This window comes from Pygocentrus nattereri, chromosome 23 (genome assembly GCF_015220715.1).
Source record: "Pygocentrus nattereri isolate fPygNat1 chromosome 23, fPygNat1.pri, whole genome shotgun sequence".
Classification (NCBI taxonomy): domain Eukaryota; kingdom Metazoa; phylum Chordata; class Actinopteri; order Characiformes; family Serrasalmidae; genus Pygocentrus; species Pygocentrus nattereri.
The window spans coordinates 11,191,044-11,207,344 of NC_051233.1; the positions used below are offsets into that span (position 1 = coordinate 11,191,044).

The window sequence follows — 16,301 nt, forward strand, 5'->3', positions numbered from 1 at the left end:
CCTTTATCACTCTAAAGGATAAAGGCACGTTGAAAAATTACCATGTTTTTGGTTTACAACCCCACACAAACGTTATAAGTGGAATTTATAATGCACAAAAGATGTAGGATACAGGGCCTTTAATTGAATGGTCTACTGTATCTGAAATGTTTACCATGCTGGAAACTTTACGAGATGGAAGTAATGAGTAATGGGGCAAGGCTAGAAATCCTGGGCCTCTGAGAAAAGCTAAGAAGCCATATATAATCCCTTTCGCTGAATGAATCAGTCAGACCTTTTAATCTGCAAGGTTAGTAGTTTCATTATCAAACCACGAGAACACAGAAAACTGCAGATGAACTCTCGTAACCCTGTGCGAGGAGCAGCGTGAGCTCCCACTGGCCGGCAGGGTGGTCAGACGCGGGGGGACACGCCCCAGCACGGCGTGGCGCGGCTCTTCCACGTCGCAGCTCGCCGCGGCCCCCGACGGGAGGAGGCGGCGTGTGTGTGTGCGAGCAAAGGCCGGGGAAAACATGGCGGCGCCCGTCTTGAGAGTGTCCACCCCACGGTGGGAGAGAATAGCCCGGCTCCTCGTCTGCCTTTTAGGGATCCTGCTGTCCTTGTACGCGTTTCACGTGGAAAGCGAAAAGTCCAGGGATGCGAATTATCGGGCCATGTGCGACCTGAGCAGTTCGATAAGCTGCTCCAAAGTCTTCACCTCCAGGTAAAAGAAACAGCAGCGGCGGGGCTGCAGCCGCGGAGAGGCTGTGAGAGAGAGAGCCGTCCGTTATTTACGGAGTTGAAGTCCGCTTCTAATTCGCCAGCTTCTTGTTCGAAATGTCCCGTTCCACCTTAAATGGTGCAGCAGTTACAGTGTGTGTATACAGTGTTGTGCACCGTTTAAAGTGGAACGGGAAGAATTCGCGGATAGGAAGCCAACTTCAGCCTTGCGTGTTGTTTGTGTGTTGAAGCCGGTCTGAGTGGGTCGGTTAGCTACTTGTTGTGCTGCCTGGTGTGCGTTAGGTTATTTGATTCATTCTCAGACTTCATTCACAGCGCTGAGCTTTTCTTCTTCCAGCAAACCAAAGCGAGAGCGCTGTGATAAAGACTAACCTCAGCTAACGTTAGTCAATACAAAAACACTTCTCCAGCTGAAGTTGGATGGCGGGAGCTAAGCCAGCGTTTGCTGGATAGCTGATTCCATGGCGAGTGTTGCTTGTTGGCTGAACGGTTCATAAAACTGGCATAATATTTCGCTAATCTGGGCTAACAGGCTCCAAATGAGAACATAGCCAAGTTAGCCAGGCTAGCTAGTTAGCTAACTAGCTACAATCAATATCGGCGTAGCCTAGCTTTTCGCTTAGCGCAATTTGCGTTCATATGCAGGTGTTTTTCTCCTTTTTTCTAGGTATCGTTGGCTTTTCTGCTTATTAAACAACCTTTTCTTTGTTTTCTATGAGAAGAGGAAAAAAACCCTTATTATAGCCGCCAGACCCCGCGCTAGCTAGCTTAGCTAACTAATAACAGCAGGATGTCTGCACCGGCGGGCAAATGTAAAATAGGCGCCCTTTTCATGGCAGTATCGGTTCTGATGAACGCAAAGCACCTGCTGTTGCTGTCGTTTTGTTTTTACATCAGATTTCGTACATTTTCCATTGTAGAAGTAACGCGAGACACATTCTCTAGCCACTGCTGCAAGATGCTAAGTTAAACGCTACCGCCTGGTAAACATTGCGTTAGCCGTTAGCTGGCTACTTGTCAAGTTGAATCGACTTTAGTCCGGCGCTCTCTCGCAGGTTTTCATCACGCCGGGTAGGCAAACCGTATGTGTTTTCCGCGTTTCACTAACAGACCACATGCTTTTTCGTAATATCGTCTGAAATTCTGTTCAACCTTTGACACCGATGAGTTCATTTATGAGTAATTCACTGACGTGGAACTAGATGGTGGCGACTGAGCGCAGATGAGATTAATCGGAGGTGATCTGTCTTTAGGTCATGTTTGCGCTGTCAGTTTGAGCTCTTGACCCTTGTCTGTTGGTTGACGTAACTAGTTAAAGAGGAGTTCCTCCTATTTTTCTCATGTATTTAACGTTAATATTGAAATGGCTAAGATGTAAACAGTCATTCACAGTGGTTTCATGTGAAAGGCTCCGTTCTAGAGACACTCAGCCAGTCAGAATTGTTCACAGTGGGTGCGATGGGAACCAATGTCCTTCAAGGTGGGCGACAAAATGTATCTAAAAACTCTTACTACTACTTTATCATCGTCAACATCACAATTAAAAGCTCAGAAGGTTGAGTGGATTTGCTGGTGGTTTTAAATAGTAAATAAGATGACTATTTTTGCCATGGATGTGTTGTGATCCCTGGTTCCTATCAACACCATTGTAAGGAGATCTGTCAGTAAGTTACTCTAGAACAAAGCATTTGATGTGAAGACTCTAAATGTCTTTGTTTACATTGGTGATTGAATTATTCTGAAACTTTGGGAAAATGGTGATATTTTCCTATAAGGTAAATGCATAGTTGCATGAAGAGAGGTACATTAATCTAAATGAGTTTAAATGTCTTTTCAGTCAAAATGTAATGCCTGAGGTCCACAGTCTGACTCTTAAAGAGGAGCTCCATAGATTTTTCAAAATGCATAATGCAGTTGTTGATATATAAACGGCGTTATTAAGAGTGGTTTGATGTGTAATGATTTATCATGGAAAAATGTATGTATCAGTTCAGATTTCTATACAGTGGTGGTGATGGCAACTGCAAATGCAAGTGTAGCTGTTTTGTTGAAATTTGATAATGACAAGTGAACAGAAAACACATGTAGGAAGTTTTATGTGTGTTTTTAATATAAAAAATAGTAATGATGAGGAAATGTGTCCTCAGGTATCATTTTGCCTTATAACCTTTCTGCAATACATCGTAGGTCAAAAACTTTCTCAGGACGATTGTAAAAAGGCATTACTCAGTGTCCTCGAACCACTTCATAAAATAACTTTTCTTGAAGGCATTAAGTGCTGTAGACATGCCAGGTACCAACACTGTGAACAATTCAGACTCTGTAAGTTTCTTTAGAATTGTGCGTTCCACGTCAAACCACCCTGAATTACTTTATTTACCTACCAATCTTTTAATTATGCAGAAATTCTGAAAAATCACTGGAATTCCCCTTTACAAATAACCACAGCAGGCTGGTCTCAGTTCTCAATGGCTGTTTTGTTTTTTTTGTTTTTCAGCTTAACTTGTTTTCAGTGATTAAAGAGCCTTTGGGAAATCGAAGAAAAGACGTTTGATACAGAAGAGAGTCATGAGAATAAACCTGCTGATGCAGACTGTTGTATGTCAGTCGTGCATAGACCTTACGTGCGCTTACTTTGAGGAACATCATGTAAAAAGAAGTGTGACTCTTAGATGGAAAAGCAACCAAGCAAGCAGTTAATTGAACCTGCTGTATTCATTTTACATTGGCGGATAGCGATCAACATATTCTACTTCTGAATTATAGATGCCAGAAGTCTGGAGTTTTCCAGTTTAGAGCTGTCAGGTGGTCCACATTGCCTTGGTCAAAGACTGCCTGAGTCAAAGCTCACGTACATAGACACTTGATGGGTGACGAGGACATAGGGAAGTTTCACATGTGACTGCTGGTCTTATGCTAGTAGTAATGTTTCTCTTGCTGACACACATTAAACAATACGCAGGTTTGTTCACTCATGGAAGTAGAACTATTGTAATCCGTTCTGCCTTCAGATGCTATAATTCATCCTTGTGCTCACCAGTGTTGCTAAAATTCAGTATCATGATATTTTCCAGATATAACATTGTGTCAGATGATATTTAAGTGCTGCTCTATATTACACAAGTCATACAAACATAACATGGCTAATTTTCATTAGAGTGGTTTGGTTTGTTTTCATTGCTTAAAATTGCACCAAAGGGAATCTTGCACCACATTGTGAAAATGAAATTTACCGAAAGCACATTCCCAGAAAGAAAACTTACTATTTATTTTTATTTGCAAGCATTTTAAACTGGTCATTTGAAACATTCTGAAGCATCCAGTACACATACACTGTAACTGTTAACCTTCAGGGCCTGGATATCATGAGTAAAGCACACAAAATATGATTAAAAAGTTTAAAACAAAGTGCGTGGAAACCCCATATTTTCTGCGCATTGTATTGTGGATATAATGTTAGCTGCCAAATACATCACTAACAATATCGCTAAAATTCAAAAGCAATATCACAGTTTTTCACTGTCATGCTATTCAGGTATAGGCAATGTGTAATCCCAACTTATGCATTGAAATGAAAATTCCTTGCTGAAAACAAATAATTTTTAAAAATGTGCTCTTTCATTTATTCTTTTGAGTAAAGTAAATGATGTTAAACATAAAAACTACAAGATAGTAAAGAAAAATCACTTTTCATATTGACAAGTTTGCTTTCAGTAAGACAGAACTGAGCTAACAATGAATAAAAACAGTTTACAGAAAATAAACTTACCAAAATTATTACACTATGCAGGCAGCATGTGCCCCAATTTCCAACATCTTCCTCAACTGAGAGCAACAAACTCCTTTATTTTCTTATTTGCATATTTGCACTTTTTTTCTTTTTCAAATCTGTGGCTACAGATGACATTGTCATACTTACAGGTATCCCAAGATACTTGGGATGAGCAGTGATTTACAAATAGCTTGTCTAATGTCACTCATAGAAACTGAAATAGTTCCTCATGGCTGATGTTTTTACTGTTGATCTGCTGCTGCTCAAACTGTTTGAACAATTTGTACAAGTAGCATTTTTAGTCTAATTGATTCTCATTTTAATCATTTAAACAATTTGTTAGGTATTGGATCTTGACACTTTGTAGTCCTATTTAAATTATTGCCCTTATTTTCTTCTTTTTGGACTGAAGTATTTAGGTGGCAGAGTTTCTGTGCATCCATAATCCCAGTATCTTTATGCAGTTGTTTGAAATGATTTTAATATGAAGCACATGGAGAGAGATGTGATCTTCTGATAGATATCCTGCAGAAAGAAGCAGCAGCTGTGTTGTTTCTAGGGATGCGTGAGCCTCTGTTGTGCTTTCAGAGCCTTGTGGGTAACGCTGGTGAAAACTGTGAATCTTGTGAAGGAAAGCAGGCACAAAAACAGCAAACCAAGCAACAGCTCTGTGAGATTTCACATGACTGGCATTTCACAACATCTCTTAGCCGTTTACATTACAGGCGCATATCACTTGTGCTTTTGATAACTAGATTAGTTCTTTCATCCACACTAGAGGGCTGAGTGTAACTGAATTAAAGTGGGATGCTGACACCACTTCTGTGGGATGCTGTTCTGGACGTCAACATTTAGTGCTGACCTGAAACCACCTTGTGGAAATGCTTTGTTTAAGCAAGCTGCTACTAAATCATTACAAACGGTCAACTTCTTTCCAGATTGTGGCTTTATAGGTTAAGAGGGCAAATATGTAACAAGCATTTGTGTTATTCACTTTGAGGCAGCCCCGTGGAAACTTTGGACAATATAGTTCATTTTCTGCTGTTAAACAGGGGACAAATTCTTCTGGGTTTTATAGTTGAATGACCTAAGAGTCCTAGAAACCTAATCTCAAAGCAGTCTTGTCTGTGTAATAGGCTGTTTCCTGTACAGTAGCAGGCAGTTGGTAGTTCTTGTAGCTCAGTTTCTTTAATAAAGTAGTCAGTAAGGCACTTTGATTACTTTTTGCTGTGGAAAAGGGGTTGAGTTTTATGTAATGTGTTTTGTCCTTTTTAATCTCTTTAGGCCACATTGAAAATCTGTCAGTATTTGACAGGGTGAAAGGAAAGACTTGTGAGTTATCAAAAGCACTCACATAAAGCAACGTGAAGACATAGACGACTGACAGGTGTACAGGCCGACAAGATAGACAGACGACTGTTGGCTCTTAAAGCACCAGGTTTTAAAAGGGAAACTTGTCCCCCGTTCAAACAGTGACTAATGGGAGTTGTGAAACAGTAGTTGTTGATGTGATGAGCTTCGTTATGCAGACCATATCAGTGTGTGTTTGATGGCTCATGAAAGCAAAAGGACCCGTGGGATTTTAAAACCTGCCAGTGCTGAAAATGTAGGTGGCATAAATTTTGCCCAGTTCTCTGTGCGTGCTGTTAGTATTCATGTTTGCTGTTTGTATCATGAATGCGATTAGCTGATTTGATTATTGGTGCCTGCTCCAGGCCCTGGGCACCTCCCACTCAGGTGAGTTTGAAATTAAAATGCAAGGGGACTGAATAGGCCTTTTGTAATCTACTCTGGCAGAGATCAGGCTCATTCCAGTGGTATCAAGTCATCAGATGTACTATATAGATTTGGTACTTTGCCCTGAGAGCAAAGGAAATCCACCTTTAAAAATGCAGTGGTGTGATCGTCTTGCACTGGGGAGCCCTGTGCTAGTTACATCACTCATATCAGCCCAGGCTGAGATTACTCCAAGGCTATAGATGTCTTAAGGCGTAGCATAGAAACAGTGTAGTAATTTAATTTTTTAAACTATTAATGACTTTAATGTTAAGCATTCTGGAAGTTATGTCATTTCAAGAACTGTCTTGAAAATAAGCATATATATATATATATATATATATATATATATATATATATATATATATATATATATATATATATATATATATATATATATATATAAAATATTACACACATACATACGTACACATGTTGTATAAGTGTATGTAGCTGTCCTGGTTTTGTTCTGAAAAATGATTCTTTAAAAAGTGATGGGACCCTGATTATCTTTCGATTCACACTCTGTCACTGTTTACTTCTGTGTCCACTTCAGTGTTAGGCTCACTGTAGACTGTACAATAACAGTGGGGTTGTATGCTTATTGCATGTCGCGCTGCACAAGTTGCCGCAAATGAATTCTTGGAAAATTCCGCAGCAGACCGTGCAACTTCAGTTATGCTGCAGGTCAGATTATGTGATAAAACGTTTCTGGTGATCTGTGATGCAAGAAAATGACAACATTATTCTTACTTTTTTTTTGCTTAAGAAATGAAGCTGTGCAACCGAAATAAGCCCCCAGTGTAATGTGCAGAGGCAGAGTTTGGAGTTGTTCATGGCTGTGAGCTTAAAGAGAAATTCCACTAATTTTCAAAGTCTCTGAATGATGAAACGGTTAAGATGTGAGAAGTCATTCACAGCTGTTTGGTGTGGAAAGGTCTGTTCCAGAGAAATTTCCTGGGTCAGAATTGTTCACAGTGGTGCTGATGGGAACCAGACATTTAAAGTATTTAGTAAAAGCTCCCTCACAGAAAGTTACATTATCTGGTTCTGAATATGCTGCCTGGTGTCTGAGACATTGTTTCTGAAAGTTCTTCAATAAGGATTTGGCTTAAAACATTGATTTATGTTTATGTATTTTTTAAGCCATTTGGCAAAACAAATTTTCCCAATTTACCACTATTTTACCAATATCAACAACACAGAAAAATCAGAAAACACATTTAGGTTCACTGGTAATTTATTTAGTAAATAAAATTTAAATTTATGCCTTGTACACACCGTGAACCCTGGTTTCTATCAGTACTACTGCAAAGAAATGTAAGTTGCCAAGTTTCTCTGCAGTGAATCACATCAAACCACTGAATGACTTTGTTAACGTCTCAGTGACTGAATTTTATAGAAATTTTGAACGGTTGGTGGAATTCCCCTTTGCGGGAAATAGGCTCATGATCATGTCAATTACTTGGTAGTTAGATTTGCACTTTTTTGGCAGATCACTCATTTGTGAGTTAAACCTAAGTAAACGAACATGTAACTTGTGAGTAATAAAGATTTTATTTATTTATTTATTTACTTAGTTTATCGTCCTCTGTCTGTCTCTCTCTGTCTGTCTCTCTCTGTCTGTCTCTCTCTGTCTGTCTCTCTCTGTCTGTCTCTCTCTCTCTCTCTCTCTCTCTCTCTCTCTCTCTCTCTCTCTCTCTCTCTCTCTCTCTCTCTCTCTCTCTCTCTCTCTCTCATATGCCGCTCACTACTGGTTGCTTTTAAACGTGATGAAGCAACAGTTACATTGTGAGATTTTGGACCAAACCTAGTCGCAACCAGACTAAATCAGGTGACACATTAAATGTCCTAAGGCCACATATAACTCTCGGTTGAAAAATTCTTTTATGATTTGCAATTTTTGTTATTATCGTGAGGAAAATTGTATTGTGTAAACCTGCATTTAGGAACCATCTCAAATAGGGCTGCAACAAACCACTAACTTGACAGTCGAATAATCGATCGATTGCTGAAACTAATAATCGATTTTTCAGATTATAAATCGCTACATTATCAAAACCTTTATTTTGCTATTAGCTTTTAAATTTAGCTTGAGGTTGTTTTATGCATTTGCTAACAAAGAAGACAGACAAATAACATTCAAGAATTCACTGTTTTAATTAACTTTCCTGCTAATACAAAAAACTCCAATATAGTTTTCCTGTCAAAATTTACAACCATGAATGTGTAGCAGCAATAAAATATAACAAAACTGAATCCGTTTTCCATTAATCAAGTAAATTAAAAAAAATCTAAATTTCAAAGTTTCATTTCATCAGTGTTTTTGCCTTCTGTGGTCTTTCTACACTCTGCTGAGTCTAAATTTTCCAGTCACAGGTCTTTAGTGAAATCACTGTGCTGCTGTGAGAGTCTTTCTCTCCTCTGAGAGCAGATATTCACCACTGCGGAGAATGTGCGCTCTGATGGACCGGAGAGAGAAACTGGCAAATTTCTCTATGAACAGTTGAATTTGAATGTTTTTGTGTAAAGTTTCATTTCGGCACCCTCTGTGTGTTCATGGAGAATTACCTCTTAAACTGTTGGCGAGTGAAGCTAAACGTTTGTGAAGAACAGAAACCTGTTTGGAAAAGCTCTCCTGTGTTGACCGTTGTCCGGAAAGTGAACAGGGTCGCTGTGAATAATAGCTACTTGCTTCTATGTTTCAGCTCCATTAACGACTCCAGACAACATGCACTTCGAAATAATTTTTACAGCTCATAACATGAAGTAGGACGGAATTTAACATTACCTAACTAGCTCACTCGCACAACTACTGCCACGTCCCAAACCACACACTTCTGCACTTCGCAAACTACACTAATGAGTGTACTTCTAATGGTATGTGCGCTATTTTTACACACTATTTACTGTGCGATTTGGGACTCGGCGTGTCTTCCCGAGATGAATCTTCTTCCAGTGGGTCGACAAGTTTCCAGTTCAGATGCTCCAACGTGGAGGATGTGCACCCGCGCTAGTTATGGTCGGCTTTACAAGCAACACAGACGACTAACTTTTTCTGAGTTAAGCTCCCGCACTTTTGAGTATTTCATTCTTGAGGCTGCTGTCGCGCTGTTGTGAACTTTCCAGTGAGCGGTAATGTCAAAACGTTCCTGGTGAGTTTGAGAGAGACGTGTAATGATGTCACCAACTAGTCGACTACTAAATTAGTTGCCAACTAATTTGGTCAGCGATTTTAGTCGACTAAGTCTAATAATCATTGCACCTCTAATCTCAAAATTACCAGATGAGGAAATATTGCTAATATTATCTGTTTTTTATGGTTTGTTGTTGTTTTTACTTTTATTACTGATGATTGCTGAAATAATGTGAAATATCTTTTAAGGAAATAAAAAAGAAGGCAAAGGAAAGGAGGAAAAAACACCGCCCTACCTTGGTTTAACCATTTACCAAATAAGACGACTCTGTTACCAGCGCAGTCCTCATATCAAAATCGCATCATAACGTAATTCTACAGTAAAGCTGACCTTGCCATGCTCCGCCCACAGATATTTCCTTTTGTAGCAAATGGAGTTTTTGCTAGTGTTCTTTAAAGCCTGTCCTGCCTCACTACAGTTGCTATGAAGGAACGTATTTGTGGGTAGAGCATGGTTGTCAGTTCTGACTCTTTTGGCGCTCGATGTAATGCTACTAAATGATACTCAACTGATTGTGTTGCATTTCTATGAGAAACTGTTCTGCACTTTATCATAGTTTTTCATTACAAATGTAATCTCACACAACGTTATTGGGGTTAAAGGTAACCTTTGTATTGCTTGAGGGAAGAGACTGTTCTATTTGCGTGATTAAATCCCAATGTTTTGATCATTATCTTGTCACACAGTCTCTTTTTATTTAGGGCAGAGTTTCCTCTTTACTGTGCTTTGTGTTCCCTAGAGATGCTCTCATGCAGACAGTCATTGCTATTAGCTTAACATCAAATAATTTGGGATATCCAAGTTATTTCTCCTCACTAAACCACCCTGTCCTTTTTTCTGTTCTTCTGTTCTTGTTTCTGTAGATGGGGTCGAGGATTCGGATTGTTGGGATCCATCTTTGGTAACAACAGTGCAATAAACCAGCCAAACAGTGTCTACGGACTTTTCTTTTATGTCTTTCAGCTGTTATTGGGTAAGAACCTAACGTCACGGCCTTTGAAGGACAGCCAATGACAAATGTTGCCAAATAGTTAGCTTTTCAGGGATGTGCGGTGTTTGAGAAGGAATTGCCTAAGCTCCAGGCTGATGTGGGGTCAGCTTTCTCCACACCACTTGTGGTATTGACCCTTATAATGAAAGTGAGTATAGTGGCCTCAGGCCAACATAACATGAAACAAGTTAAAAGGGGAATTTTGAAATTGGTGTTGATGTGGAATGTTTCATTGTAGAGAAACATACCGGCTGTGATTGCACTGGTGCTGATAGGAACCAGGGGTCACAATGTCTACAACACAAATAAATTTTTTTTATGTATTATTCAAAACCTCTGGTGAACCTATATGTGTCTTTTGAATTTTATATGTAATATTAGAAGTGGTAAAATGGTGGTTATAATAGTTTGTTTTTTTCAAGTGCTTGCCCTGCAGGTACCTATATCTCAAAATTATCATAAAACAAAGCTTTGAGTGGCATTAACGCTTTGGATGTCTGGTTCCTATCACCACCACAGTAAACAGTTCTTATTTGAGAATGGAGCATTTCACATCTAATCACTCTCAATGACTAACAGTTCTCAACAATTCAATTATCATCATCATCATCATCATCATCGTCGTTGCCCGCTAGTCCAAACAGGGTCGCGGTAGCAGTTGGGAGAGCAGAGAATCCCAGATGACCCTGTCCCCCGCAACTTCCTCCAGCTCATTCCCGGGGACCCCAAGCCGCTCCCAGGCCAACTTGGAGACATAATCCCTCCAGCGGGTCCTAGGGCGACCCCGGGGTCTTGTCCCGGTAGGCCGTGCCTGGAACACCCCCACCGGGAGGCGTCCAGGGGGCATCTGGATTAGATGCCCGAACCACCTCAACTGGCTTCTCTCAATGCGGAGGAGTAGCGGCTCTACTCTGGGCTCCTTCCGGATGACCGAGCTCCTCACTCTATCGCAGAGCGTGTAGCCCGCCACCCGACGAAGAAAGCTCATTTCCGCCGCTTGTATTCGCGATCTCGTTCTTTCGGTCATTACCCACAGCTCATGACCATAGGTGAGGGTTGGGATGTAGATCGACCGGTAAACAGAGAGCTTCGCCTTTTGGCTCAACTCCCTCTTCACCACTACAGTCCGGTACAGTGACCGCATTACTGCTGCCGCCTGTCCCAGCTCACGATCCCTCTTCCCATCACTCGTGAACAAGACCCCAAGATACTTAAACTCCTCCACCTGGGGCAGGTCCTTTCCCCTTACCTGGAGTGGGCATGCCATCCTTTTCCGGGCCAAGACCATGGACTCAGACTTGGAGGTGCTGATCTGCATACCAACCGCTTCACACTCAGCTGCCAACCGCTTCAGCGAGCGTTGGAGGCATCCATGTGATTCCGCCAAAAGAACAACATCATCTGCAAATAGCAGAGACGCCACCCTTCGGCCTCCACACATAATGCCCTCCTGACCCCGGCTACGCCCTGACACTCTGTCCATGAATATCACGAACAAGAGTGGAGACAGAGCACAACCCTGGCGAAGTCCAACGCTAACCCTGAAGGAGTCTGACTTAATGCCGAGTATACGGACACAGCTCTCACTCCAGAGATTGGATAGCCTGGAGTAGTAGCCCCGGCACCCCATACTCCCGGAGGACCCCCCACAAGATATCTCGAGGAACACGGTCATAAGCCTTCTCCAAGTCCCCAAAACACATGTAGACTGGGTTGGCAAACTCCCATGCCCCCTCAACAATCTGTGAGAGGGTGAAAAGCTGATCCATTATTCCACGGCCGGGACGGAATCCACATTGTTCCTCCTCAATCTGAGGTTCAACTATCGGTCGGAGTCTCCTTTCCAGCACCTTGGCATAGACTTTCCCAGGAAGGCTGAGCAGTGTGATACCCCAATAATTGGCACACACCCTCTGGTCCCCCTTTTTAAAAATAGGGACCACCACCCCAGTCTGCCAGTCCAAGGGTACTGTTCCCGAGGTCCATGCAATATTGCAAAGGCGTGTTAGCCATGACAGCCCCACAATATCCAGAGCCTTAAGCATTTCTGGACGAATCTCATCCACCCCCGGTGCCTTACCACTGAGGAGCTTACCAACTACCTCAGTGACCTCCACCAGGGAAATGGAACTTGACACCCCAGAAGCCTCTGGCCCTGACTCCTGTGAGGGAGGCACGTCTACCGGATTAAGAAGTTCCTCAAAGTGCTCCTTTCACCGACCAACAATATCCTCATTCGAAGTCAGAGTTTCTCCACCCTTGCCGAATACAGCTTGGGCGCAGCCACCCCGACCCCTCCTGAGTCGCCGGACAGTTGTCCAGAACCTCTTTGAGGCCGAACGAAAGTCTTTTTCCAAGGCCTCACCAAACTCCTCCCATGCCCTGGATTTTGCTTCTGCCACCGTTGCAGCTGCCACCTTTTTTGCCTGTCGGTACCTATCTGCTGAATCGGGAGTCCTTCGGGCCAACCAGTCCCTAAAGGCCTCTTTCTTCAGCTTGATGGCCTCCCTCACCACCAGTGTCCACCAAGAGGTTCTTGGGTTACCGCCCCGACAGGCACCCACAAGCTTTTGGCCACAGCTACGCCTGGCAGCTTCCACAAGGAGGTTTTGAACAGGGTCCATTTAGACTCCATGTCCCTTACCTCTCCGGGACATGAGAAAAGCTCTCCCGGAGGTGGGAGTTGAAATCATTCCGAACAGGGGCCTCCGACAGTCGTTCCCAGCACACCCTCACTATTCGCTTGGGCCTACCGGGTCTGACCATCAGTCTTCCCTGCCATCTGATCCAACTCACCACCAGATGGTGATCAGTTGACAGCTCAGCACCTCTCTTCACCCTAGTGTCCAGAACATATGGTCCCAAGTCAGATGAAACAACAACAAAGTAGATCATTGACCTTTGACCCAAGGAGCTCTGGTACCATGTACACTTATGAACATCCTTGTGTTCGAACTTGGTGTTCGTTATGGAGACTATGGAGTCTGTAGGCGGGACCCTTTCCAGAACCCCGCCCACTCGCTCCAGGAAGGCCGAATACTCTGACCTGTTGTTTGGTGCATACGCACAGACAACAAAGTTTTCCTCTCTGCGATTTCAATTCGCATTGAGGCGACCCTCTCGTCCACCGGGACGAACTCCAACTGCCTGGTCACCAGCCGGGGACTTGTGAGTATCCCCACACCCGCCCGGCGCCTCTCACCCTGTGCAACCCCTGAGTAGGAGAGAGACCAACCCCTATCCAGGAGTTTGGTTCCAGAGCCGACACTGTGGGTGGAGGTGAGCCCAACTATATCTAGTTGGTATCTCTCAACCTCCGGCACAAGTTCCGGCTCCTTCCCCGCCAGTGAGGTTATATTCCATGTACCAAGAGCTAGTTTCTGCTGCAGGGGATCCAAAGTTCTCCATGCACATCGGGCACAAGAAATCGTGTACCCTGCCCGGGAAAGGGTCACCGGGACCTACCCCTGGAGCCAGGCCTGGGGGTAGTGTTCCACGGCGAGCGCCTGGTGGGCGGGCAGCCCACGTAATCCGGCCGGGCTCAGCCCGAAGAGGCAATTCAATTATGTAGATGTAAATTTAGAAATATTGGTGGAATTTCCCTTGAATTACACCTAATATAATTCTGAGTTCTTCAATGCTAGAGTATTTTACCAGCAGCCTCATAATGATGAATTGCTCAACTCTTATTTAGATATGCCTAAATAATTGCTGTTTATTTGCTCAATTTGACAGGTATGATTTAACATTTATACATATTTTCCTCAAAACATCGCCACAATCTTTACGTATGAATAATGCATACGACAGTAAAAGCGTCAGTAGCCTTGTATTCCCATCATGCAGAATGAGAATCATAACCGGTTCCCTTTCATTGGGAAAGCAGTGGACACTCGGCTCAAGGCTTAGTGATTGACTGGCTGTTCTGGCCTGAAGGGAGAAATGCATGGCAGCGGTGTCTTTAATATCCTTTAATATCCTGGCACAGGAAAGATGACCACAGATTGTGTATGTGTGTGCTGGGGAGGCAGCCAGTGGAAGGGTGGAGTGTCATCCAAAGATTTTGGTCTAACATTATCATGGTGCACTTTATAAAGTGTGTATGTTAACATTAAAACCCCTCATTTGTGTGGGGTCCTTTTTCTGTTCCACTGTTGTAACTACACAGTGTATCGGTTTAATAGTGACTGAATGATTTATAATAGATATTGAATAAAATACAATTAAAAGAAATAGTTCAGCCAAATTTCAGATTTACACAGCTGATACGGTAGATCCGCCAAGACATGCTTAGTACCCAGATTTTGCTTCTTTAGTTTACGCTGGAGCATCAAGGCGAATGCGGCTAACAAACAATATTTTCCCGTAAATGCCTGCCCGTACCCGAAATGTCTGCATGTCATAATTTAAAAGCCTATTGCATGAAAAACTGAATTCTCCTGTCCCTTCTTTTTCTTTTTTTTAAATAACACTTTCATGTGGTATGTAATTTAATTGGTAATTAATTTTTTTTAAATGTCTCTGCTCCATACAGTCTATATAGATACAGAGAGACTGTGTGTGTATATATGCGTGTGTGTGTGTGTGTGTGTGTGTGTGTGTGTGTGTGTCATATATATATATATATATATATATATATATATATATATATATATATATATATATATATATATATATATATATATATATATAAAGAAGCATTTCAGTCCAGACTGCTTCTTGAATGAAGCATAATATATGACCGCTACTCAGAACTGGAAGTGGTCATATAAAAGTAATTATAACTGTTTTAGGGACTCAAACACTCAATAACACTTGGATCTGATGTGACAAAAAATTGAATACAAGAAAAATTTTGATTATGGGAACTTTTAACAACTGTGTGGTTTGAGCAAGTTGAGAGAAGTGTGTATTGATGTAAATGGTTTTAGGCAACTTTTAGACTTCCTTTACTTATTGGTTAAATCGGTCCTGTAGCTTTACTGTTAAAGTTCAGACACAAAGTGGTTAATCTGTTTTGGCTGATCAACTGCATTTGGGCTTAGGGTGAAGTCTAACAGGAATTCATTTGTCCGAAATTTCATTTTTTTGCCAAACCTTTTTTAAAAAGGGGTTAATCAGTTGCTTAGGATGGAGTTTAACCCTTAGACATTGAGAATAATTATGTTGCTGAAGTATTTCAGCTTATTAGCTCTCGCTTTCTACCTGCTTGTGTTCGTTTCAGCCCAGAGTGCTTTAAATGAGGCTCACTATGAGGCAGCCAATCAGAACAAAGCTTGCTTATTTATGAGTCTTAAAGGCACAGTAACAAAAACAGCCTGTTTAACTGAATGGAAAATTGTCATGTAATTAAATAGTTTAGGTATATAAAAGCACACAGTTGCAATAAGTGTGAATTAAGAGAAATAAACAGGGTACATTAAAAAAAAAATGTAAGTGACGTATCCTTTAAACGTAAAGTGACTCCAAATCCATTTGGTACATCATCTTCTGATTTGGGGGATGTTTATAATTTTCTGATTGGCTCATTGATTGGGCAACCTGCATGCAAAACATGCCATTCATTTATATAATTATTTACCCGCCCCTTCAAGTAATCGGGTCATTCTGTGGGCCTATTCTTGTTATATCCATCACCCTCTCTCTTTCACACCCACTCTCTCTCACACTCTGCCTGAGAGCTGTGTGGCGTTTGCTGACTCAACTTCTCCTGCAGACAGCCTTGGCCAGTTGATCGGCCTCCAAGTTGTGAGACCTTGTGTCTGTAATACACAACACAGTCATGTCTTTTTCTAGACTGTCATTGTCCTAGACCATCTTATTTGACGAACAGCAGTTACCTTCG

The 16,301-nt window shown here is 41.9% G+C and overlaps 1 protein-coding gene across 1 annotated transcript in view; it reads left to right on the plus strand.

The window, feature by feature from the left end:
* The first annotated feature begins 343 nt into the window (after positions 1 to 343).
* The window catches only part of vkorc1l1 (vitamin K epoxide reductase complex, subunit 1-like 1), a 25,496-nt gene continuing 9,538 nt past the window's right edge, over positions 344 to 16,301 (plus strand). Inside the window, exons 1-2 of the mRNA XM_017725122.2 lie at positions 344 to 703; positions 10,329 to 10,438. Coding sequence (XP_017580611.1) covers positions 513 to 703; positions 10,329 to 10,438 — 301 coding nt within the window. The 5' untranslated portion in view covers positions 344 to 512. The remainder of the gene's footprint in view (positions 704 to 10,328; positions 10,439 to 16,301) is intronic.